Source organism: Helicoverpa armigera, chromosome 15 (genome assembly GCF_030705265.1).
Source record: "Helicoverpa armigera isolate CAAS_96S chromosome 15, ASM3070526v1, whole genome shotgun sequence".
NCBI classification, from domain to species: domain Eukaryota; kingdom Metazoa; phylum Arthropoda; class Insecta; order Lepidoptera; family Noctuidae; genus Helicoverpa; species Helicoverpa armigera.
Window position 1 is genome coordinate 7,207,343 of NC_087134.1, and position 27,154 is coordinate 7,234,496.

At 38.9% G+C, this 27,154-nt stretch overlaps 2 protein-coding genes and 2 long non-coding RNA genes across 8 annotated transcripts; 2 read left to right on the forward strand and 2 right to left on the reverse strand.

The window, feature by feature from the left end:
- Positions 1–162: 162 nt before the first annotated feature.
- On the forward strand, positions 163–26,159 carry Hnrnp-k (Heterogeneous nuclear ribonucleoprotein K). Of its 5 annotated transcripts, none has more exons than XM_049845143.2 (11): positions 163–332; positions 8,293–8,330; positions 16,716–16,810; positions 17,351–17,407; positions 18,260–18,303; positions 18,785–18,860; positions 19,052–19,162; positions 23,558–23,686; positions 23,767–24,231; positions 24,368–24,537; positions 25,632–26,159. In XM_049845143.2, the coding sequence occupies exons 3-11, from the start codon at positions 16,721–16,723 to the stop codon at positions 25,675–25,677; spliced, it is 1,188 nt and encodes a 395-aa protein (XP_049701100.1). In that variant the 5' UTR covers positions 163–332; positions 8,293–8,330; positions 16,716–16,720; the 3' UTR covers positions 25,678–26,159. The 5 variants fall into 5 exon arrangements, with proteins under 5 accessions (XP_049701100.1, XP_063894115.1, XP_049701099.1 ...); XM_049845141.2 differs by lacking the exon at positions 163–332 and adding an exon at positions 8,119–8,203; XM_064038045.1 differs by lacking the exon at positions 8,293–8,330 and having other exon boundaries at positions 163–329; positions 16,714–16,810.
- Positions 10,022–11,523, forward strand: LOC126053986 (putative nuclease HARBI1). The gene is made up of 2 exons (XM_049837487.2): positions 10,022–10,516; positions 10,622–11,523. Exons 1-2 carry the CDS (start codon positions 10,296–10,298, stop codon positions 11,484–11,486), a joined length of 1,086 nt encoding a protein of 361 aa, XP_049693444.1. The 5' UTR covers positions 10,022–10,295; the 3' UTR covers positions 11,487–11,523.
- LOC126053987 (uncharacterized) lies at positions 11,747–12,247 on the reverse strand. The gene is made up of 2 exons (XR_010277197.1): positions 12,155–12,247; positions 11,747–12,075 (listed from the first exon to the last, which is right to left on the reverse strand). It is a non-coding gene; the product is annotated as an uncharacterized LOC126053987 (long non-coding RNA).
- Positions 13,868–15,179, reverse strand: LOC135117826 (uncharacterized). The gene is made up of 2 exons (XR_010277196.1): positions 14,422–15,179; positions 13,868–14,276 (listed from the first exon to the last, which is right to left on the reverse strand). It is a non-coding gene; the product is annotated as an uncharacterized LOC135117826 (long non-coding RNA).
- Positions 26,160–27,154: the final 995 nt, after the last annotated feature.

The window sequence follows — 27,154 nt, forward strand, 5'->3', positions numbered from 1 at the left end:
AATTCAGTTATTAACAGTCGTATCTACGTCTAACTAATAAGTATATCAAAAATCTCAGCGTTTTACTTCACGTTTGTTTACAGTAAAATATTTTAGGCGAACTGTTTTGGTATCGATAAACTAAATGGTAGAAATGAAGTAGGATGGTATTACCATTCATTGGAAAACCTACCAAACATCTTTTTTTACCATTGCCGCCATTTTTTTGTGGTTTTCCTGTTTCGCAATTATTTGGCTGATTATTGTTTAATTACATGTTAATAGTAAACTGTAGTAATCTTCAATAAGTGTTTGTGCAGAAGAATAAAATTGTTGCACCTCGTCTTATAAAGGTAAGCTATTTTATAATAATTTTGTAATCGTTGTAATTTCACGACACTGAAGTCACGTCACTTTATCGATTATTTTGTTGCCGGTGCGGCGTTGATTTTATTGTAATTAGTCATAATTGCACACAAAATGTACCAGGGCTGGTTTGTCATACATATGTTGCAAGTTATTATTGTATTTAAACCACTGACAGGTTAAAACATTGTTTACTTGTATCCTAAGTGGGTTAGTTTAGTCATGTTCTGGTTTAAAACCACAGGAATTCGTCTAATAGTTTTGTTAAATACCATTTAACTTATATCAGCGACATTGGTGTTGTCTACAATGTAAAATATAGTACGCATTTATATTTGGATTGGATTGCGATAATGCTGTCTGAAAATACATTTTACTCCTACATTCCAACTGCGTATCAGAGAAAACATTGTATGTAAAGTGCTTTTATTGCTCTCACAGTCAGCTGTATAATTTACTTTCGTCTTTGACGAAGCCAATGGGATTATTTAATCTAAAACCACTTCCTAACCATTTGTGGTTACTCTTAAAGTTTTACCAAAATCATTTTGATGCTATTCTCAGATGAGACTAGATCCTCCTTGTTGTTCTCCTCTTCAATCTCATAGATATACACAGTCATTGTTTATAAATAATGATGATAAGATTGAAGAAGTTAACAAGCAAATGATATTCCAATATTTTTGCAGGAAAGACGTTTACACTTTCAAAAATTTATAAATATTAAAAATTATGGAAATGGAAGAACAAGTAAAATGGAACAAATTAAATAACAATTCAATGTTTTACGCTAACAAAGTCAACAATATCAAAATTGATGTTAAAACATCAATTTTACACATCAAAACAACCTTCAGACTTATCATTCATAAACATTGTATTATATTTAAACAGTTAAAACTACATTTATCTATTTGGACTAAAGTATTTTTACCTATCAGTGGTTATACAAATAGAGCTATTTCATCATGCATTATGTTTCAGTAGAAAAGTAACCAAATATATTTTTGTTTAATTTTGATACATATTTGAAATTCATAATTCTGTTTCATTATCATTTTGAAGCATCTTTATATATGTTTGGGTGAAAAGGACATTTTTAAAGAATATGTTTAAAACAGAACCTTTGCATTGTCACCAACAATATGCAATTTACAACGGCATTAGCAATGACATGAAAAATAATTAATGAATGAGTTATTAAAATTCAATTTAATACACACCCAGCTGCCTGCATGAATCTATCATAAGGTTAAGCAATGCTTGGTGAGGCTTCATCATCATGAGGGGTAATTTGACTATCGCAATCATTATGTAGTCAGTAGCTAGACAATCTGATAACCTGTCTTACTAAGTCAGATAGACAGTTGATTGGTGTAAAACAGTTACTCAGCTGCACCCGTTCAGACTAGAAGCTGACCACAACATAGTTGGCGACAGGTTAGGCAGTCGATGTAAGCTAAAGGTGGGTGTGTTATAAGAACAGTCCGGATAATACACAATCTAAATAATTTTCTCACATTAATTATTGAAATATATTTTTTGCAATTTCAAACCAATAAAGTTGTAAATCATCAGTAAAACAGCTGTTTTACTTTCACATAGTATATTTTATGATAAGGTAATAGACAACTATATTTTGTTCTTTTAAAAATAGACATTAATTTGAGTACAGTCTATTATTTGTTGACCATAAAACTGCACTTGCTGACGCCACTAAATAGTTTCATACTATAAAGTTTTTTAATAGCATCATGTGTTTTTTCCAATATAAAATAATGTAGTTTTAGGATTTTAATGATATTTAAATATGACCAATCATCTATTACATCATACTTTTTTTTTCATTTAAATATTGTGTATCTTTGGCTTCACCTGCATCTAGAATCAGAACTTCTTTCGCACGAATATGCAACAAAATAACATACGTTGTCTTTGGGTTGGACGTGTCCTACATGATAAAGCTTTAGGTGAAGACCAACTAACTCTGGCAAAAAAGATTGGCGAGGAAGTGTATTCCTCGCCAATTGTATTTCTTCCACCCGATTCTTATTAATTTGATCAATTTAAAATGTAATTATCTTAGCAGGAATTGGCCGAAGTAAAGAGAAAAGCTCGCGGTTGCACTCTCATACTGAGGTAATTACTAAACGAGTCGGATTTTTCTTGATTGCGATTTCATCGAAATGATCTCAGTCGTTTTATGTGAGACTGATTTATTTTCGGACTTATTATTTAACTAGTAGAGGGTTAGCTTCATCCTCCAACATAATAAAAACCGGCAATAAAAATGCCGTTACAACCCTATATAAAATTTGACCCCATTTTATCTTAATACAGAGTAACTCTATCTTACGGTAGTGGTTAATTAATGACTCCCGCTCGCCCTTAAAACGAAGTGGGGTTTAGAGGCAATCCATCACAAAGTCAAACATCTATGAAATCTTCTAAGTAATCTATCTCGAGGAAAACGATGGATCCGTCGGGGCCCAACTGTTATGTATTTATTAAAAATCTAAAAATGGTTCTGTAAATAAAAATCTCCAAAAGATAATTGCATGAGTTATCTAAGTAGGACATGAAAAAGGTTTAATGTTTTATTCAATAACCCATCCACGATATTTGTCCACAGGGACATTAAATAGAGCCACGTTATTTATTGCCTCGCGTGCGCACACCTGACTTATGACTGCTTTTACGGTGCCTGCCATTTAATTTGACCGTACATGCAATACAGTATTGGAGAAAACGGGAATCTAATTGTCGCCTCATCCCTTTGGTGGTGGTGGTGGTGCGACGTCGCGTCGCCACCACAGCGGTGGCGGGGTGGCGCCGATAGCCACCGGAATCGAAACTAGAACATAATAATTATCGGTGGTGGGACCGGTGGGCCTGGGCTGGGGCCGGTGGTCGCGTTTCCCGCGGTTCCACCGACAACAAACCGTCGCGCGGCAACTGCTCATGACATATGCATGAGAGCGGCACGGACGCCGCCGCTTAAATATACAAGGACGGACGGGGAAATTACTAGAGAGGCAAATACATACAAGATGTCTCCCGCCCGACTGCGCTGCCGTAGCGTGCGGCACGCCCACGGACCTCTCCAATTACACTCACGAAACGTCCGTCCAATACCTTTCTTACTATTCTAGACTATTTTTACTTCGTAACCACCATGTCGCCTCCTATATAAGTCATGAAGACAACCCCATTACGCCGTTAAATGCATCATTTGATATTCCTTTTACCGTATAGACTTGCACGCAAATATCCAATACAGCATTATATAAAGGGATATAATGGTCTGCATAATAAATGCAAGTGTCTGTCTTGTCTGTCTAGTTGGAAAAGAAAATTGAATCTAAGTCGCCACTTAATTGCGGGGCTTAGACGGCAAATGAGAATATAATGTTATTCTTCTTCTTCGTTCGTTCATGATGTGTGACCACAAGAAGCATACTACGTCCCGCACCCTCTGCAAAATCAGAGCATTTGGTGGTCCCCTGAGCACGCTTTAACTTGATGTAAATTAATTTACTTTCCAGGCAATGCTTTTAAACCGTAATGTAATAACGCAACCAAAATTAAAATATAGAACATCATTACTCTTTTCATATAGGTGGATGTATTATGTACCTATGCCTATCCATTATAGCATACATGGAAAAATATAATGTTGAGGAACTCATAGCGTCTTTTCTTCTTGGGAAAAACACTTAGGATGTGGGCGGGCGTTTAGGGAATAGTCCTCGCTCTTTTTTTGGATGCATATTTTCAATATTTTATTACATTATTTTGATTCTAAAATCAAGTTAGGCTAAGCAGTCAGTGCCATGACTTTTTAGTTTGGGCAAGACAGTAGGAACCTCTTATTCTTGTACAACATTAACCACTATATAGGCCCTTCTGTGTACCTCATAGAGCCGCAAAGAAGTTATGATCGATAGAAACATCAAATATTCACGCAGACCGGCCCACGAGGAAACGAAATGGATAACCGTTGTCTGAAAGGCCACAGGGGGCGAACGTGGCCCTCCACACTGCCCCTTTCTCCTAATTACCTAAACGTTTTCTTCGAATAAAAGCAATTCTTTAACTGCGCTCTTAACATTTTTAGGCAATAATTAGTAATTGGTAATACGCCCGACAAATACAAACGCTTCTAAGGAACATTCTTCGTGCTAAGTAGAATTATTAAACCTGCACGCATCTGACTTGAGTGGAATTGGGTTTAAATGTGGAGAAGTCATTAAACTTATTGATTTGTTTGTGAGGTCCAAGAAGCGTACCTATATACTTCCATAAAAGAAAAAGGTTATTCAAGTTAGGTAATTGGGAGAGTTTTCAATTACTCAGGATACATTTTTCAGTTCACCTAAGTAATTTTTTAGTTCTCTCTAAAATAAGGTTTTTGTTTTAGTAAAAGCACCGAACTCTGCTTGACGCCTAAAATTAAATGGCGCTTCGTTTTTGCGGCAGTAATTAAAATAACATAACCGAGTTTTCAGCGAGAGGGATGTTCAGATTAAGTACTTAAACCTTCCGGAACCCTTTCAAAATTAGCTCAAAAGGTCCGACCTAGTTTTTATGAAGCATTGTATAGGTTTATCCAAATTAAGTTTGTTACAAGATAGAGTAAGGATGAATATGAGAAAGGATAAGGTTGCAACTTGCAACGTCATCTGTCTCGTACAAAGCTGTAAACGTAGCTATAATGTCGTAAGTAGGGTTGTAATGCTTTCATGATTCGTTACACATTATTATACTTAAACGGATACGACAGTCACGGGCGCCCAACGTGGGCCCTCGAGCGTGTTAAGTGCGATTGTGACTGCCTTATATGAAGTGGCAATAACGTCGCGCTCAGAACAATATACCTATTATTTCACGAAATAATCTTTTGATGTGTTATGTATGATTAATTGCTTTAAGATGAAATATTTATCCAGATTTTAAGATCGAGTAGACTTTAGTTTTTAAATGATTTGCTGATTATTTCCTAAATTGTGCAAGGAATTCTTTGTCAGTAGAAGGTCGTAAAATTAGGTTTGTTATGATTTAGTTATAGTCCTCGTCGCTGAAATGCAATATTTTTTTGACTCCTGTTAAAGAGAGAATCAAAAAACCTTACAGGATTTTACTAAAAATAACAAGATGTTTCGCAACAGCTTTTATAATCGAATTTTCCTTGCCAAAAAAAGGCTTTTCCAAAGCCTCTATCAATAATAGATCAGGGTCCTGGCGGACCTTTGCGAAGGCCTCTTTTTTAAACGTCCCCAAATTTATAGCGTAAGAAACGCTTTAGCAAAATATATGACACGGGCGTGTACTCCTTACTCACATCTACCTGCCGCGTGCGTGCCATTTCACAGAAAAACCGCATACATTATTCCACAAATTATGCCATACATCCTTAACGGTATAAGTCTATGAAGTATTACCGATACCTATGACAGACAGTAAGGTTCACATAGAACTTTAAATAGGCCCCACCGTTATTACCGTATTAAAAATGCATGCACCTAGAAAATTACCTTTGAAACAGTTTCAATCAGACAATTTTACATCGTGCATTTTGTAATTTAATATGCACAAGCAACATCGAGACTTGTAATTACCGTTTGAATTATAAAGAAGTGGCCTCAAAGACACCTGCATATTCGTTAGACAGAAGAAGGGAATTAATGATATGGGTGGTGGTGGAGTAGCCTCGGACATCACGTGTCCACTCTCAGGGTAGGCGTGGTGGACTGCGGCGCCTGGTAGGTTCCCATTGTCGCTGAATATTTTAGCGACCTGTGTCTGGTAAATTACAGACTTCGCAGCCCTGAAGACCCTACTTCAGGTTATTACACGTTTAAAATAATGTCGTAGGGAGAAGCCAGCTACAATTGGGTCAGTACATCACCGCATGATTGTCTCATCAGCCGTCAGTTCTCACGACTGTACCGATAGTTTACCTTCGCAACATATGCTTTATCTCACGTTAATATTTAATTGCAGACTTGACGTACTTTGTGACATATTGTTTTCTTTGCAAGAAGGACCATCTTATCAGTTTAAGTAAATATTAGAGCAATCTTATTAATTCATATGAATAAACTGTAGATCAAGCTGATAAGTCTAACCGCTTCTTATCATCTCGAGGAATGTCGTCTACTAGAAAACCACATCTTTATAGGCTTCTTCATTTAAACTTAATTTCAGTTTAAAATCTTAAGTATGTACTTGTTTTCTTATTCTTGTTGAATAATGTCAATAATCGACAGTTGACTATCAAATTACTAATATCTTTGTCGCGTTTCAGTTCATTTGCGAGCTTAGCAAACACATGATTGGTTCAAGAAGATCAAGTTAGCTTTATAATGTAAATCTTATAGCATGACTTGTCCATACATTGTATCTGGCATGGTCACCATCCCCATCGATGTCACTTTGTCTATGTGGAATATTATTATAGTGCGCATTTTTGTTGTGATTAGGTCGCCTAGGCAACGATTGTCTTCGACGTGGCTCATCGGTAGGCTATTAGCTATTGACATACATACAACTACAAACATTAAATGTAGGTATGCATACACACATTTATGAAACGAAGTCCAAACACACATATCGGACGTCGATCGCACGAATATTTGGATGGTCTGATTGATCTTCTGTCGCATTGGAAGTAATTTACCATTTTCCAATGTCATTAGTAACATTGAAATTTGTCATATTCATGTAATGTAAACTATGTCTTGTGTACTTATTTATATTCGATACCATCTTTAACATTAATTTCTTAACGTCAAAGTACTCATTAAAAAGTCTTAGGACGAGGCTGTCAGGCGGATTTGAAAAAACTCTGAATATAGGGCTTGTCAGGTGATTCTGCAGCTTATTCGGTAATTAAAATAAAATAAATTCACAGGCATGAACCTAATTATGAGAAAAAGTTGGCTTAATTAGTATTAGTCCTCCAGTTCGAAAATCGCAATTGTTGCAATTAATAAAGCTCCGTGTACGTTGATGTCAATCTTATATTTGCTTATCAGTTATACAAGGACTGATTCAGGCGAATGCGTTAAAAGGTTATTAATGTTGTTATTATTGATGTAACAACGAATATAACTTCCATTTATTGTGGTCAATTTGTTAAGTGAAGTCGTAGGTGGACATTAGTGGCTCGTAACGACAGTGTCGCATGCTAAAGGTGCCACCTCGGATGTTTATTATGTAGATTGCTCTCACATCATACCGATAACAACGTGTTACCCAAAATGTATGATTTGACGCACTATATGGAAATTATAATCAGACTTTGTGATTTAGGTGACTTGGGTCATAAAGCAATTTATTGTAATAATGATCCCTATCTTTCCTAAATTAATCCTTTGCTCCATTTTGTACCCTATATGTAGCCCTCATAGTTTATCTTTACCAACAAAGATGTTTCATTAACCAAAAGGCCAACCCCTCCAAACTTGACTGAAATTGGAACAAAGGCGCAAAGCACAAGCGCGCTTCGGGTACTGGGGCAGAATGCCTCTGCAACAGAAGTACAGATATCAACTAATTTGAGTGACATTGTTGAAGACATCTAGATAGGCTTAGACATAGAACAGGGTGTCGTCTTGCGGCGTGACTCGTTAAGTCGTCGTTTCCGGGGCACAATGAGAGGCAGGGTGTTATTGACGGGGCGGCGGGTGGCGCGCATGTGCACCTCCGGCGCCCCGGCGTCTCGGGGGTGCTTTACTAAAGCCCGTCGGAACACAAACGATGTCAGTCTACCCGCGGACGTCTTCATTACTAGACGTGAACCAAACCTAAAAACATGAAGCCACACGCGCTCTTTATTTTACTTACTCGTTACAATGTATGTTACATTTTTCTTTTCGCGATTCGATGAATTTAATTTTTGGAATTCCATCGTTAAAATCTAATAGGGCTCATGTTTTGTTCTAGGAATAACTTGCCTCATCCTAAAAGCGCTCAATTTTTCGGTAAGTATCATTATCTAATTATCACTTTTTTGTTTTGTTTCTCGTTTTTTTTTTCCTCACATATCGCAACATTATAATTATTGTTTATTTTAATTTAAACCGTACATCACTCTTTGTTCACATCATCACTCAATTTCCTCGATTTGAGAGAAACCCAAATTATATTGTGGCTGAAAATGAAAAATACTTTTCAGTCCAAAAAACTCAGCTATCTCATCTTACTTACTTTAAAAGAAAAATTAATAGTTTGAAAGCTTACGCTGACTTCAAGAATCCATTATGTTTATTAGGTTATTAAGTAAAAAGGCTCAGGTTTGGCTAGGCAAAGAAACGGTACACAGGTGAGGCGAGACAGCTGGTAGTGACATTTTGAGCGACGGTTGGTCGCAGGGTTTTATAATATTTTTTGCGCGAGTTGGTCTTTAGGTATGTCGGTCTTTGTGCGTCGAACACCTGCCGGGGCGGCTCCGGGCCCCGTTTCACTCCCGCCTGTTCTATTCACGCATTCGATTATACATTTTGATCGTCCTTAACCTGGTTCTAATTCCAGACGCACTTCGTTGCTATTCTTTGTGTAGCATTGCAAGTTTTGGGATTTCTTTGTGCATTCATTCTTTTTCTGGTTCTTTTTTTTGTCAAAGAACCTCCTTGTTTATTTTGGTGTTTTGATGATTAATTACAATAATACTTATTGGTCGGCGGAACACCTCTCTAAACTTACGCGCGAGATCTCAGGAAATGAAGAAAGTTTCAGCCTTGTGGATGGTTGATAGTTAGCAGGGCATATTAGTACCTACCCTTTGTGGCGCGAATGGCGCGACTTGCGAATGTAGGCGTGCACCTGCGGAGTCAGTGACCTCGTTCACCTGCTGCCCGGCAGACGGTCACATTAGCATACGCTGGCCGAACGTGCCATCTGCACCCTTGGACCAATTCCCAGACATCCTCAGTTTTTGAAGCTATATTTTTTTGCCTTGCCAACTTTACAGAATTTACTGTGCATAGCTTCGTGATGAAAGCTTCACAAAAAATGTTCTTGTACGGCATCAGGGTTATTCGGGTTGTCTATAAATTACTCAGCTGAGATGCGATTAAGGTTCAATAAAACTTATTCTTGCTTTGTCAATCAAAATTATTTTTTCTGGACTTTCTGGATCGCTATAAGTTAAACATGATATCTACAACACCCTCAGAAAATATTTAACTCTTACTTAATCAAGCAATTTTATTATTGCAATAATTATGCCTAGTCCCCCAAGTTGCTCGTTATTTCCAAACTCATTAAGATGTTCCTTTATTAAGACGCTAATTAATGAAAATGATGAAGAATTTTTACGTGGTTAAAATATTCACGATATTTTACTCTGCTAACATTGTTCAGTAGTCGAATAAATTCCATCTATAGAATATTGTCCGTTGAATAGATATTGTTGAGAAAATATGTCAAACTACCATATATTCTACAGGTAAAAGTTGGTTCCAGTAATAATGTCCTTGTTATTATTTTTTTCTGTCGTAGCCAACCTTAAAACTTCATTAAGTTTTATGTTAATAATTGTTTTAAAGCTTTCAATGATGACTCAAAAGGTATTGAAATTTTAACGATCCTTTTAATACCCCATTCAAAAATTTACTTAACAACTTGAAGGGTTGAACCGTTCGGAATTATTTTCCATTGAATAACTATTATTTAATTATTTTAGTATAAGGGCCGATTTTTCAATGGTCAGATAAAGGGAAAGATAAGGTTTATTCCACAGTTAGCGAGAATCTCAATTTTTCAATTGACAGATAGGCCCTAACGGTCAGGTAAACTCTCTATCCAGCCGATAAATTTATCTGGCCCTTTACGGGCCAGGTAGCGCGCTAACGGTCAGATAACTCAGATATTTTGTCATTTCTGCAATCACGCGCGTTCGTTTTTGTAGGTTATACTTGTGTTCTTGCTTCCTAAATTATAAAATAATGGATATTTTTGATTCTATCGACGACGAAACAATCGAGGAAGATGATATAGTGCTAAATTATTTAGAGTCAGAGAGAAGAGAAAGAGTTATTAGAGAGAGACCTGATAATATGTCTCTATGGGATGATAAGAAATTTCATAGGAGATTTCGTCTCGAAAAAAGTACTGTGCAATTTTTATTAACCCTCATTGAAAGTAAAATCGCCAACGTAACAAACAGGTAAGAATTATTTTCTATATAAATAATAAAAACGAGATTTTTGTATATTGACTACGATCTAGGTAACATTGAAAGATACCTATATATTATTTTTTTATTTTTCAGAAACAATTCTGTTCCAGCTTTACAACAATTACTTCTGACTTTGCGGTTCTATGCGTGTGGTAGTTTCTACATTACGATAGGTGATTTTGCTGGAATACACAACTCAACTGCGAGCAAAATTATAAGAAAAGTTACTGAAGCAATTGCCTCTCTTCGCCAGGAATTTGTTACATTGCCAGCTAACAGAGAAGAAATATTATTAGTACAGGAAGGATTTTTTAATATTGCCCGATTTCCGAGGGTTATAGCGGCATTGGATTGTACTCACATCAAGATAATTTCACCAGGTGGCAATACTGCAGAAGACTACAGAAATCGAAAAGGTTTCTTCTCATTGAATGTGCAAGCTATGTGTACTAGCGACTTAAAATTTGAAGATATAGTAACACGATGGCCAGGTTCAACACATGACAGTTTGATATTCTCAAACTCTGCAGCAAAGTTTCAGTTTGATACTAATAGATTTCAGAATGGACTGGTCCTAGGTGACAGTGGTTATTTCTTAAATCATTATTTACTAACTCCGTTAAGTGATCCTCGAACAGAAGCCGAAAGACTATATAATGAGTCTCATATTCGTACTCGAAATGTAATTGAGAGATGTTTCGGGGTTTGGAAAAGGAGATTTCCTGTGTTAAGTATAGGAATGCGGTGCCGAATCCCTCTCGCTCAAGACATTATTGTAGCAACAGCAATTTTACATAATCTTGCAAGAATTAGAAATGAAAGCGAACCACCTGTGGATCCTGAAGTCCACATACCACAACAACCACAATTTGAAACTCTCATTGCTGACCAGCCAGGACACCAACACAATAGTACAAGGGACTCTATGTTAGAATATTTTGAAAGTCTAATCAACTAGTAATGATATATTAATAAACACAATTTTATAACTACAATGTGTTCTTTTATTATACCTCCACTTTACAGTAATCATATTGTTATAATCAAATAATTTGTGGTGAGGTATTCACTGCTTTTGAATAGGATTATTAGAATTTAACAGTCTGGGTTTGTAGTGATAAAAAATTAATTTATTGGAACTAAACACACACATTACAATAAAAAATGGTCAAAGACTAAAGAGATCCTTGTTTTGTTGAATAGGTAAATGAAAAAAAAAACATTTTATAAATCTTTATTTATTATTTCTAAAGGACTTGTTCCATAATTTACACCAGTACGGAGCTTACTTAATAGTACTTCATGCATTTCCTGCTTCCTTCTTTCATCATTATGCAGGTTCTGCATTTTTAATAAGTGTGCCTGTTTGACAAACTCATGCTCTTTTATGGCAATTTCCTTCTGGAGCTTCACTAGCTCTAAGCGAGATTCAGTTAAATGGTCCAGTTTTGCAGTCACTCCAACTTTAGTAATTTTTTGATTACTTTTCAAGTATGGACTAATCTTAGTTTTTAAAGCCTTTGGCTTCCATGAAGACCACTTATTCTCTGAAAATAATGATAAGTTTTAATTAATGTTATTTTATACAATGTAAATAAATGAACTGGAAAATTGATAAAGACATACCTTTTTCAGTTTGATCCACTTCCATATCCTGTATCTCTATAGATTGAAAGTCATCAAAGGCCTTGTCTGAAAACAAATTAATTTACTATTATACACTCAGCGGCACGGAATTTGGCCCAAACGAACACAAGTAGTTATCAGCCCAGATAGGCGTTGTAAATTCTAATTTCATATGACATATTGTCAGTAATTTCGTAATTGTTAATTAAAATACAGAAAAATGTGTGTCTGTTTAACTTTTATAACACTAGAAACAGATTCCGTTGTTGGAACACAAAGCAGAAAGTTAAGTTTAAATTCAGATAGAAATTGCCGAAGTACTAAGCACGTTCCAAAAAAACTAATGATTATGATCGTTTTTTGTTTCTCTTTTATTCACAATTTGATCTGAAAATTACCCTTACTGCAGCTCAAGTTGCTCAAGTAGTGTTGCTAAGACGTCAAGGGCGTACGCAGCGGAAGCTGGTTGAAACTTTAAGTGCACCGCGTACATGTAAAAAATATGCATAGAAAATGTATGACCCGAATGGCCTTTACACAAGAAGACCAGAAAGTGGCAGTGTTAGGTGTTCGTCGGCGCACGACGACCGATTTATCGTACGTGTAATAATGAAAAATCGGTTTCTCACTACGTTAGAGATACGCCAGCCTTTGCAAACAGCAAGAGAAGTCAACGTCCGTAAGCACACAATAAGAAGAAGGATGGAGGAACGGGATCTGCGTGCTCGAAGACCAACTCGAGGCCCGGAACTTCTCCCGCACCATCGCATAGCCAGACTTAGGTTTGTAAGAGAACATGCAAATTGGACGCATCACCAATGGAGTAAAATTTTATAGACCGATGAATGCAGAGTCATCTTAAGAGCTCCAGACGGCCGTAAATGTGAAGAGAGAATGCGCGGAGAATGGTTTCTTCCCACCACTACCAAGCAAACAGTCGGTTTTCATGGTGGGTCCATCTTGGTTTGGCGAGGCATAAGTTCAGAAGCCCGTACTGAATTATTGGTTGGCGAAAGTCGTCTGACAACAGTGCGGTATATTGAAGAGATCCTTCAAAATCATGTTTTACCCTGTCAGGGATTCATAGGAAGTGAAGAATTTCGTTTAATGCAGGACAATGCTCGACCACACACAGCTCTTTGCGTAATCGATTACTTGTTCGAGGTCGGTATTCAAAAATTGGACTGGCCTGCAAGAAACCCAGCCATGAATCCTGTAGGACATGTCTGGAACATGCTTAAAAAACAGGTCCGAGCAAGTCGTAACCCACCACGAACTCTCAGTGAACTGAAAACCGCGCAGGTAGCTGCCTGTGAAGAGATCTCTCAGATGGAGATAAAAAACATCATCCAGAGCATGCCAGATCATATGCAGGCAGTCATCAGGTCAAGAGGAAGAAACACCCATTATTAAAATTCGATAACTTTCTGTTTTGTTAAAAATGTTGAATTTAAAAGTTTATGGTGATTATTGCGGTAAAGGACTCTGTTTTGTAACTCAATGAAACTTAATGAAAATCCTCACAATTCTGTTGTTTGTTAGTCATTTTCTTTTGGAAAATGAGTAAATTAAACAATTTTAAAATAAAAATTCAGATTTTTCATTTAAATAATGGTTATAAGGCCCAAATGTGCTTGGGCCAGATTCCGTGCCGCTGAGTGTATTTTATTACACTATTATACTATGTACTTTTTTTTCAATAAATTAAAATACCATTTCCAATTTCACTGTTAACTTTCTCCTTTAAATCCTGTTGCGGGCAAAACTCTTCTTGATCTAAAACAAAAAAATATATTCAGGTCCTTGTTTTTCATTTTACATTAAATAAATATATATAGGTTGAACATTCTGTAAAAAAATCAGTGGCCATCATGTGATCATAAATCTATCAAGGATATGAGTAAAAATCAAACATTTATTCTTTTCCATTCTGCAGCCAGAGATTAATTACAGCACATGTTTAGTTATTTTCTAAAGTTATTTATTATTATTGAATTAGATATTTTACCTAAAGTACACGGAATATCGTCATCACATGGTACAATTACTAAATTATTTTCTAATGATTGCAGTGGCAACGATAGCGGGTCAACTTTAGCAGTCTCTTCCAGTTCTAAAGGTTCTGAAAAAAAAAAACAACAATACACAAACTGCTTAGAAAGATGCTAAAGATAAATGTAGTGCGTTATTACTTTTGTTTTCATAAACACTATATCAATTCCCATGGTAACATCAACAAAAATATTTTAAAATATTTGACTTCATACCTGGAATTTTGTCGCTGTCATTTCGAGCATCCAGCCCATTGATATTCGAACATATCGCGATAACCCTCTCCTGTATATCTGTAACCTCTGGGGCTGAAGAGGCCCGCCACCAGTTTTGTACAGCTCTTGCCGATGTTTGGCCAATGTTTTTTTGGTTTCCTTTTTTATGCCTTCATATTTAAGCTTCAGGCTCTTGGTACTCCTCGCTGTAAATCCCGTAGCCGCATTAAATAATGAACTGATTTTTATCCACGCTGCTTCCTTTTCTTTATTGGTTACGGCGTCTGTCTGCTTATTTTCAATTATAGTACGGTGTTTTGCCACCAATTCAGTCAATAATCTTATTTCGCTTTTGTTAAAATTCGTGGAACGTTCACGTTTTACGATATTTTCCATGATTACACACAACACACAAAAAGCAAACAATAAATTCGAACGGAAAATAAATATTAACACGAAGACGAGTCGTCAAAGTTTAAGGTTATGTTATGATTCCCTCTAAAATGTGACAACCGCTGTCATTAAGTTGAAAATTGTTTGTCTCTTTCTTAGATCTGTAAATGTTCATAAGCGCGTCTCGCTCACACAGATGTAGTGTGAAGCTAGTCACAAAAAAAGGTCAGGTAGTAAACTGACTGGTAACTATGCTTTGAAAAATTGAAACTCTTTATTGGTTCGTTAAAGAATCAGATAAAGTTATTGATCAGTTAGCTACTTGACGTTTTATCTGGCTCTTGAAAAATCAGCCCTAAGTCATTCAACATGGTGATACTTTAAAGGCGATACCTACCATACATACATTTATGTAGTTACCTAAAAGCCGCAAAAGTCTAATTAGAACTCAGAAACGGGAGTCAATGTTTAGAAAAGCTTCGACGATGGCACCAAAAATTCCAGAGCCTAATCAATTTTCTAATATATTTCGATTAATGCCGCTAAATCCTATGTGTAAGAAGAGGCCTGTGCCCAGCAGGGGGACATTCAAGGGTAGTTACGATGATGATATCGATTACAGCAACAATATATGAATAGCAAAATAAATAATGCTTAATTATGCCCAAAAGGGGGGCGTAAAAATAAGGTCCCCCGCTCCGCAATAGCTAAGCAAATCAAAAAAGAAATTGTTTTTAAACTGTTTCTTACATTTATTTATTTTCAGAATAAGTACTTGGCTTATAATAGATCAATCAAGCGCGATTTTCTATTTCACTTTGAACGTTACGAAGTGAATTCTTATTTAAGCTTTTCCGTGGGCGCATCAATGAGCGGATTAAATCGTGTTCCGCTTGATGTTGGCTTATGATTGAATATTTGATGATTAGCTATGATTTTATGGGCTTTCTGTGACCTCGGCGTTTTTTCTATAATAATATATTTTATATTTATCCTGGCTACATTGCGGTTTTGTTTAGTAGTTATTCGGAATAAGAAGAAAATCGCTGCCTTTTAATTTATTGACTATTACTAGTACAGTCGACTTCAGATCAGTGGTAACAGTTTTATAGGAAAATCGTACTTATTACTATTGAGTTAAGGTGCATGACAGTTACCACTGATGTGCGGTCTACCGTACATATAAATTTCTTTATATAGAAATTGATATTTTCCAAAGTCCCCAAATCCAAAAATAAACATCTCGTATTAAAATGAAACGTATGTAAGTTCATTTGTAATCTATTCGCGGGAGAGGTTAATAGGGATACAGGGAAGATGTAGGTCGTCCGTCCCCTTCGTAAAGTCACGTCTACATCCTGTGCCTATGCTAGCAACCTTTTATTATCCCAAACGTTTAGTTACATCGAACTTTATTAAACATATCCCTTTTTCGGATTTAATTACGAATACATTGAAACACTTCAAAACAATTTAAAAAATGCAAGAGAAAATAAATCAGTAATTAATATCGATGTTTAATCACATAAAATTGATTGCCTTTTCAATAGGCGTGCTGAAGTAGACGCATGAAAATCTAATGATGTAAACCAAGCGCAGTGTTAAAACCGCGTTTAAACGGAAGATTGGAAACATAACAATAATTCTTTGGACTTTCTTCAGTTATCGGAAAATGATACATAGAACTGTAAGTTGCTACTTGGACGTGGGGACGCTATTAGCTGTATGATACAAAATATACGTCCGCGACAAGTCACATAGTACTCAATATTCGGTTATTCAGTTAAAATTCAGGATACACAATTGCCTTGTTTACCAATTATTGTTTTAGTTAAAATTATATTATGTAACGACAATGTTCAAGTTTACACAAGGGTTAACCGAACTCTTTTGTTGTGCAGGTAAAATGAAGCGAGATGCGTACGGGGAAGAAGGGCCCGCGCAAAAGCGGCCGCGGCAGACAGACGACGAAGTCACCTTCCTTATACCGAGCAAGGTAAGTTTTTATCCCGACCTCATTCCAACATACTAGTCACAAAGAAAAAACTCCAACTTGAACAACAGCTTAAACACAAATGAAACAATTCAATCCGGTAGTCAGTGAGCAGCCAATAAGCCCCAAACTAGATTACGCGTCAAGTTTACAGTTGGTTTGCCGTAAGCCAACCCTCGGAGTATCATTAAAATTGCATAAAATCAATTCAAGCCTGTAAGGCTGCGCCCCGGTTGTTTAATGTGTTTATGAACAGCTCGCTAAAGCGTGTATTAGCATATTAGGTTGCCTGTAAAGTAGTCGTTACATTTCGAAAACTTCAGGGTGTACTTTAAAGAATTTTAATTCGTAAGTAAATTAATGTGTTATGTGCACCTTCCTACCTTTTTGCAAGTTTCTTTCTGCGTAACTAGGAATTTTGGAAAAAGTTTTCACCGTCTTCATCACTTATAGATCTATTACAGAAGGGTAATTGTGCGGAAACAAAACCTGTTTTTTCCCCTATTTGAAGTGGCATATCTCCATAATGTTGATTGTCATCAGGTCGCCGGCTCCATCATCGGGAAGGGCGGCGCGAACATCTCGAAGCTAAGGAATCAGGTCAGTATTTACTATAACGTCCGCAGCTACATGTGAAGTAAGTAGTGGATTGTTACGATTAGACTCGTTCGATAAAAAAGCTTGTAACACATCATTAAGTATTACTTTATAGGTACTCTGTCCTAGTTCTTCGTTGAGTAATAATGTATTTTTGTAAGCTTTCAAGCAATAGCAGGTATACCAGGTATTGATTATTGTCGCTTAGACCAACCAAAATTATAAATGTCTATTTTATTTTATTAGTAAGTTATTACTCGCATTTTTTTTTTGTTGTTTGCTTATCTGAATGTTTCTATTTAGTTGTTATATTTAACTTTTAACCATTTTTTCGCCACAGGTACGTCTACCAATCTTATAAACTCACTAAAACTGTACTGCTCTGTGCTCCTATTGGGTAATAAAAAACCAATCAGACCCGTATCTTTATACTTTAATCATGATATGCGCAATTCTAGTCTGCCTTGTAGAAAGCAAAGGGAACTATAATGAATGAAGAAGAACGTAAGATTCGATGGCCATCTCGGCATCGAGTCTTGCGACAGCGGCGAGTCCGTAGACTTTAGACAGAATAACCCCCCGGCAGCCAGTTTGCAGGTCATTAGCGCCCCCGAGACGCCCCTGTGGCTAGTAGCGCGACGCGCCGCGCGCCTACACTTTTCCGACGCCGTTGGCCACATTCAACTCAAGCTAACGCTAGTGTGTCTAATGAGTCTGATCCAAGAGTTGAACATGGTCAAAGGCGCGGCTAGGGTTAGCGAGTGTAGTCGCGCGGGGCGCCGCTACAGCGTGTCTTGGTTGCCGGTCCCGCCCCGCCGGACGCCGCTGCCCCGCACCCGCCGCCCCGCCACGCAGTACAAAGCCTCTATAACAGTCCCAGATTGCCCCGGCCCCGAACGGTAAACTATATCGCCAACATCTACTCTCAAATCTTACAAGTACAGCCCGAGTCGAGCTCTTACACTCACTCGTCAACAGTCAGGAGTCGGAATCTGTTTAAACATCATTAGCTCCCGGCGTTAGGCGCTTTACTCCGATCTCGAGCTCCCGTCCTCATCACATCCGCAGGATTGCACTGTGTCGCACTGGACGCCTTCTGATCTTACTTTCACGACCTCGGTGTCCTTACATCTCGCTCATTAGCCGCTATAAGTCTGTTCCCTTAGGACTGAATCCTTTCACTTGACTTACTTCTGTCCGCGCTGGAAGGCCTCTGATTGAGTACGACACGTACGGACATCAAGTTTCATCGCCATCATGCTTCAGTTTACGAGTCCAGACCTCCCTGACCGTTGATATGTTTGTACCGTTAATATTGTGCTGTGATTTTATACCCTCCGAGCTGCGCAAATGTGAGCACTAATGATGCGTGTGTTTCAGGGTACTCTCGATAACGGCGCCGGATGTCGACACGATTCTGGAAATCGTAAAAGAAATACTGCCATGTTTGGCTGATGTAAGTATTACGTAATGTGTGATTTTCATTTCTAAGCGCGACATACATGAAAGTTACAAGCAAATCTCACAAGCGGGCTGTATTTTTGTGATTATCAAAAAACCTACAATGTTGAATCAGGAATACAACCTTGTCAATAACCAATAACTTGATAAGAAAAAATCTTTACCTTGTTTTATTTGATTTATTAGGGAGGTCCGAAGAGTAGCAACGAAGATTTGGACGTTCGTCTACTGATCCACCAAAGCCGTGCAGGCTGCGTTATCGGCAAAGCGGGGGCTAAGATCAAAGAGCTGAGAGAGGTAAGCTTTACGCTTAGCGTTGCTTTGCAAACTGCTCACACCCCTAACACGGTGTTATTAGTTTGCATCCCTAACAATATATACAATAAGGTCTGTTCATACTTCATATTTTCAATGTTGATAAACTTCTATAGAGCGTGTTTAGGTATCAGAATGTATTTTCTTGACATAACAATGGTCGACGCTAGAATTCCACGACAATGTTACAAATAAATAGCTGACAATACGCGAATGTCGTCCTTATTTTAAACGGAAAGTCTTTGACGTATCAAGTTTTTCATATAAATGTAGCATCATCTATATTTAGAACGTCCTTTCGTATCTATTGTTGTCATCGTCGTTTTAAATGCATCCCGATATCTACGAGAAATAATTGAGGTGAGCAGATGCGTTGAGCTTTTAACGACTTGTTAGCAGTCATCTGCCGAGCGAAGGTGCAGTTATACTTAGGATTTTTTATCGAGTGGAGCCCGATGGCATTCAGGCCACGTGGTGCCGGTGCACGGGCTTCGAGGCAGATGTGAAACCAGCTGCCGACACGAACCTTTATCTCTTTATCGACAATGTTACTTTTCGATTCACTTTATAAAGAAACATACAAAAACACCAAATTCATTTTCTTTTTCATTCATTTTCAAACACCAAGTTAAAGGTATACGGAGGAATGAGTTAACTCAAAAATATTGTCGACGATGTCACTCGCAGCTTCTTCTAGTGTAAAAAATAAAGCAAAGCTTCTCTCCATCACTGCAAAGTGCATCGCGTTGGATCAATTACCACTCGAGCAACTTCGCTGAAAGTTATAAAACGTGTACGTGCCGGCGTTTTCCCAAACTCGGAACGAGATGCCGCAACTTCGCAATCTAGCTATTAGCGGTGTTGCATTTCATAACTCGAGCTAGTTAGCTGATGCTTGTGTCGAGATTTGACTAACTACGCCTGCAGCTTGAGATGCCACTGGACGTGCCAATATGTCTCGGAGTACCTCTTTATGTACAAGTTTGTTCCTTGCGAACAATGTTAACAATGTATCAGTGTTGATGCTCTCTGGAAACAATATAAAATGTATATCGTGATCTACCTGCGTCCATTTTGCTCCCTTTTTTCCTTGCGTTTTTTTTTGCCATCAATCAGCTGTTCTCGCAACTCCTTTGTTAAATTTACGGTTCGGCCTCAATTTAACAAGACTAAGAATTCTTTATAAAATATAGAATTAACAATATCCTCAAGGAAATTCGGACCGAATAAAAAATACATTGAATAGGGCTGTCTTCAGCAGTACAAAGGTAATTGTGTTTTCGCGCAAGCTATTATTATTGACGCTATTCAAAAGGCAAGTGAATCGACATGTGCTGGAGGTGATATTAATGAGAGGTTACCGACCTTCAGTATCAACTGTACTTAGGGCAGCAGTCTTCTTGCAGTAGGCTATAGCGGCGGCGCGTGCGCGGGCGGCAGCTGCCGAGGCGGCGCGGGCGGCAGGTGCGCGCCCAGCCGCCGGAAGGCCTCACAAAAAGCTCGCGCACACCTGGGCTTCACCCAGCCTACCTACTTGCACAATGCTCTTCGCCCCTCGGAGGCCGTCTTTCTTACATAAATAGAAATTTCAAACATATGGTACCGCATCCGCCGCCTATCTTTGAATCGTGCAGGTAAACTTTGTACAATGCGATGCATTTACTTCGGCGAGGACGGATTTATTTCTAACATCGATCATTGTGAAGTTTTATAAATAAACTCGGAGAACCATTGTTAGCGGTAGTTGAACACCCCTCAAGATTCTTCAGGTCGTCTTAACATTAGGCATAGGTTGGGCTTCTCTTTGAAACTTTGAAGTTGAAACAAAACGTTTTGTCGAAGCCTTGTGATGAAATTGTGATTCCTGGTAGAGTGGGTTGTGAAATAGCCGTAGGGTAATATCACATGTAGGGTTTCATCCGTCGGAAGCGCGCGGCGCCGGCGTCGGGTTACCGGGGCTCCGCGCACGTGACGCGCGGGACTTTTTGTGATCCTCCTCCACATCCTTGATGTACATCCACATAAAAACTACAGCGGATATGTTAATACGTTCTCATGGTACAACCACAATTACCTTGCATACTCTGTTATTGAGGGGTTGAAATAATCAGACAAATAGAACCTGCTTTAGGAATACAATTGGAAAAAGGTATTTACATTTAGACAAATAACAGATAGCAGCAGGCGCGCATATGTCGTCGGTGTAATTAGGCGCGGGTGACACCGGCCTGCGGCGGCGTCCCCGACAATTACGCCAGCACGCGACCTGCCCGCTTCCGTTTCCGATCGAACCTTCTTTGCTTTGAATCATGACCACCGATACATTTTAAACAATTCTATATTAATTCTTCTCTAGACTACAGTGATAGTTTCCAGTATGTTGTGTACGATTTTGGCACAGCTTTTAGAAAAGCTGTTTCTAACCCGAATTATCAAGCACAGGTCGAGCGCTTGGATCAATAGTACGAACAAAAGCTAGATAGGGGTTGTTGATCCGTATCCTGACTCCGCAGTTAACGAACTCAACGTATGCTGAAATCCGACTAGTCTTACATTGTTTGGTGGTTCAGGGAATTGTAGTTGATCTGAATAGTGTTCACTCGGCCCGTTTGGAAATATTACGCTTTGCTCAGTAGCTGATTAGCAGTCGGTGCCCAGGGGAAATATCTTGCCAGTAACATATTTTGGAGTTGCTGTGTGTGGTGTACTGAAATGGACTGCTGTATGCGAGCGTTTGGATTTACGGATTAGATATTTCAATTAAAGCTCGTCGTAAAAAATCTTAAAACTCATTAAAACCAAAGTTTAGATTTTCCTAAATTACGCAATAAACTGAACAAACCCTGGCAAAAGTAACCTCCTCATCGGTTAACGTTTTATCTTCGTTGCAAAGACTCCGGGTTTGATCAAGACAAATTGTGTTCAAATATTTGCAGCAGCTTTTATGGTTAGACGAGCTAACTTTATGATTGATTGGAAGTGCAAAGTACAGTATGTTGTAAATATTCTGGCATGTTCATGAAATATGGTTGACTTTATTTCGTTACTGCTCCAGTAAAATTTTAAAATCTGGTCACGAAACATCTATCGCGTGTTATATACTTCAGCTGCTCGGTTTTCTTGTAGCCACAAAGCTCGCAGTATACTGATAAATTATGTCGTGGACGTTTCACCAACGGATCCTTTTCACAGTGAGTGACGTCCCCGACTTGCGTTCGTGACGAGGATCTGAAGCGGTTTACATTTGTGATGGATGCCGAATACGAGCGTTGCAATCCCAAGTTAATGTTGTAGCCCCAACTTACTTAATTGTAAAAGAACTCTAAACATAATAAATTCGTCGCGCTCTATAGGGGTAAACAATTTGAGTGGTTGGGGGCGCAATGTTCAATTTTCTTTGTAATGGATTTTCTGTGTGATCATAACTACGTAGTGGCATGTGGTAGGCGTGGCGCGTGCGAGCTTTTCTCGGAGCCCCACAAGTGCAAGGAGGGGAGGTCGGGCAGGTGTTGCACGCGCCGCCAGTCGGCCGCTCATTCCGCGACCGACCACCCTCGAGGGATGCTCGCTCCGTCCGCGCCCCGCTCGCGCCGCGTAACTCGTACGTTCGATCTCGTTCGCTCGCCGTTCATCAATTCAATATTTAATTCAAGTGTTAAATAATATTTATAACAATTGAGTTGGATAATAAGTTGATCGCGTAAGCTGGCAGTGCAGTGTTTTTGTATCTTGAGGAGTGAAGTGAGTTAGTTAGTGAGAGGCGCGTCAGTATTGAGTAATGGTTGGCAGTAGGCGGTGCGTGGTCGCGTGCGGAGGGCGGGCGCGTTGTTTGTGCGTGTCCGGGCGGCGGCCACGTGCGCCGGTCGATGCCGCCGCGCACGCGCCGCGCCGCCTGTCAAACGTCACCGCGCTCCGCACACCTACTGTCACCTTATCTAATATCGGTAATTGATCACACATCGATTGCTCATGCCACTTTACGACACCACCACTATGTCGCGACAGATTGCCCTAAACAACCGAACTTACCCTACGTGTTATGTAATTTGTTTTGGAATTAGGGCGTTGGGTTTAGCCTTTGTCGAAACTAGGTTAACATTATTTTATGATTGGATGTTCATGTTTTAATCAATGTGATGGGTTGTGGTACTCGGGCTAATCATCAACGACAACCATACAGACTGAGAAGAGGTTTTTCGATTCAATTCAACTCAAAATAATTTTACCGAAAGAAAAAAGTTTTTATTCATGGCGATTGTTGCGTTTTTATCGAAAAATCACTCGGGTTCAGCAATTAAATTACACCAGAAATGCTCAACTCATCTACATACTATCAAGTGTTAAAACAGCATCGTAATAAAGTGATGGTGGTTGCAGAAAACCGGTGCTCGACTGAAGATATTCTCGAACCCGGCGCCGCAGAGCACGGAGCGAGTGGTGCAGCTGGTGGGCAAGGCTGACGCAGTCGCCGCCGGCGTGCGGGAGGTGCTCGACCTTATACGACAGGTAAACATCTAACCTTTTACAATTTTAAAAAATAAATAAGTGGCTCATTATTACCCTACGTACCCTATGTAAACTTTCAGGTGCCCATCAAAGGCGCAGTTCAGAACTACGACCCGCACAACTACGATGACTTTTACGCGGATGAATACGGAGGCTTCGGTAGCGGACAGGGAGGCGGCGGCCCCGGTCCCCGCGGGGCTGGTGGCCCGCGCGGCCCTCCCCGGGGCCCGCCACGCGGCATGCCACCCATGGGTCCCACCGGTCGGGGGCCCGCTCCTAGAGGCCCACCGCTAGGCCGCAACGGACCGCCCGGCGGTCCTAGAGCAGCTTTTAACGATTTCGGGGGCCCCGGTCCCAGAGCTAGCTTCAGTGGGCCCCCGCGTGGTGCCTTCGGTGGCGGCGGTGGTGGCGGAGGCGGCGGTGGTGGCACCAGCTTTGGGGGAGGAAACTTCGGCGGGGGCCGCGCGGGGGGAGGGGGCGGCAACTTCGGCAATAACGGCGGCAGCCAGCAGGACACCACCACACAAGTTACCATTCCGAAAGACGTTAGTGTTCTACTCCATATTTTCTTTTGTTCCAATTTAAAACTAAGTTTAAAATATAATTAACAATTAGTTATCAGTTGTCACTATTTCCAAGTAGGTCGTATCATACAACATGAGAGTATTGTTTCCGTTCCAGTTGGCGGGCGCGATAATAGGCAAGGCCGGGTCGCGCATACGTAAGATCCGCGCGGAGAGCGGCGCCGGCATCGAGATCGCCGAGCCGCTGCCCGGCTCCACCGACCGCATCATCACCATCACCGGCACCCCGCAGCGCATACAGATGGCGCAGTACTTGTTGCAACAGAGGTCAGTACCACAAACCCTTCCTCTTCTCTCTGCAGTCAGTCAACACATACAACGAGCTCTTCATACGTACTTTTATGTCGACATGAAACATCACAAAGTGTTTTGTTACTCCGTGCGATGCTCGATGATTTCATCATGTCTTCACAACACAACGTGCATTTCATGCCAAATTGAACAGCATGTCAACATTAATTCCAATAACTACCATACTGTAACCATTGCTAATATTGCCAGTCAAACTGATTTGTGCTGTTAACATTTTACTCGGTTGAGGATTTATCTATCACTATAATTCAATATTATTACTAACACGATATTATTTTGACGATAGAATGTTTGAAGAGTTCCCTGAGTTGGCACCCAACCAAACTAAGATTAAGTAGAGTTTGTTGAACGGATTTGACTGTGTGACGTCGATGTTGTGATGCTCAGGTAAACTTGCACACACTTGTTAGTAGCGGGAGCGTAGACATTTCGAGTGTTCACACATGTACCTACCATGCTTGTAATCTCTACTGTACAACCTTATTCTGTGTAAACTTAGAAATATTAGACATTGTCATTCATCACAACTGTATGTTCTAACTCATTGTAACCTTTATTGTGACTAACTACTGTGGTAATTAACATTTCTAGGTGTTCATCAACTAACGGGCTTCAGCCAACCGCCGCGCGTTGTATGGAAGACTAGTGATTTTGTTGTTTTGATTTGGATAACAAGAAATCACTAATCTCCCTACAAAGCACTGGCACAATCTTCGGATCAAGATAATCTTCTGTGTTGCTCCTGTTCTTTGTTACTAACAATGTCTATTTTCTTGTGTGCTTCTGATTTTTACTGTTTCGTGTTCTTGTGAGTTACTGTTTAATTTGATACTTTCATTATTGCGATTCGAACATTAATATATTAAAAGAAAACATCAAACAACTGTAACTATCCATCAACATCTATTCTTTCTACCTCTTTAAAAGATAGGCCCGTTTTGTAAGGTCATTGGAGTTTTTTTTTCTCGTACCTTATGTTTTTGTTTTAGAAATCAGGTATTTTTCTATAGATACGTGTGTAATTTACTAACGAGTATTTATTTTCGCAGTGTGCACGAGAGTAACCCGAATCTCGGCGGTCGAGGCAACTTCTGATTGCTACAGCGACTGCCAAGTGTTGTTGGTAAAATTATATAAAGCTTTACTTTAGTCACCTCAAATCACGTCATTAATTTTATACAGTATAGAATCTGCGAGGCTCACCTAATTATATATCTGTACATAGTGACAAAGCCTTACCAGGAAAATATAGTTTTCTATAAATAAATAAATTACACGAATCGCAACATAACGTACCTTGTTTTTTAATGAATTCGAATTTGTACTTGTTTTATTTAAATAATAATAAGCTGTATTTATCTTGGTTTTATTGCACTATCCTACACGGTTGCAGCATGAGTGTAATTATTTCTCTGGTCGGGTTTTAGCTATTTAAGAATGCATTTATCATTATTAATAATAATTGTTGAGAGATATAACTAAGATTGTGTCAATGGATTTACCGATTTATTTGTTACATCGATGTATTTTTAAGTGATAGCAAATAGAAATGGCAAATAAATAGTTTATTTTGTGAATATTATGTTTTTATTTCGTATTCCTTTTATAAGCAATAACAGACAAAATGAAGTAAGATACTACATCCTAAATGATGAAAAGAATCTGGGGGAATCCTACCCAAGTACTAGTAATTTGGTCATGTTGTTCGCCGGATCGAACATCTAGTAAAAGTTTGGCTCCAAATTACTGCGCGTTCATGACTGACAGTCATTAGCCTACTTATATAATGATGGTCTACTACCAAGGCCGTAGGTTTAAAGTAGACCTTGAATTGGGTATTTAGGTGTAAAAACTGGTGTTCCAGCTATGATTAAAATCAAAATCGGCTCAGTAGTCTTTAGAGCTATCAGCTATTTTATCAACGAATCGGTGAGGTCTCATGTTTAGAAGATGCTTATAGTCCATTAGAGTAGGCACTCTAAACTTAAATCTTTAATTTAAAACACAATTACTTAATCTAAGCAGCAGTTATTAAAAAAAAAAAAAGTGTATTAAAAACTTGTATCAAGATTGTTACCGTCTTACCACAAAAACTTTTTAACGTCAGTTTAAGCCTTGTCTAAAAAAATGACAAATTATGACGTTGACATATGGTTCATTTTGGAGCCACAATTTTTTTAGACAGGTGTAAAGCAGGCGTTAAAGTTTTTGTAGTAAGGCCATTAAGCTTTAGTCAAGAGTCAAGTGCCTACTCGTGGCCTATTCAAATGGAGTATTAGGTATATTGGCAATGTACTTAAAAGGGAGTCTGTCTGGCAACCAGTCTTACCAAGGGATATTGCGTTGCCCAGGTAACTGGGTTGAAGAGGTCAGATAGGCAGTCTCTCCTTGTACAACACTGGTACTCAGCTGCATCCAGTTAGAACAACTATGTTGAGGGCAGCTACATGGCTCGGGAGATGATGTTGACTTGCAGAGGGCCGTAATCGGGGTAGATATAGACAACTAATTAGAACATCATATATAAGCCAGTCCTTACAAATAACTGAAATTCTCCCTTGAAAACTGACTG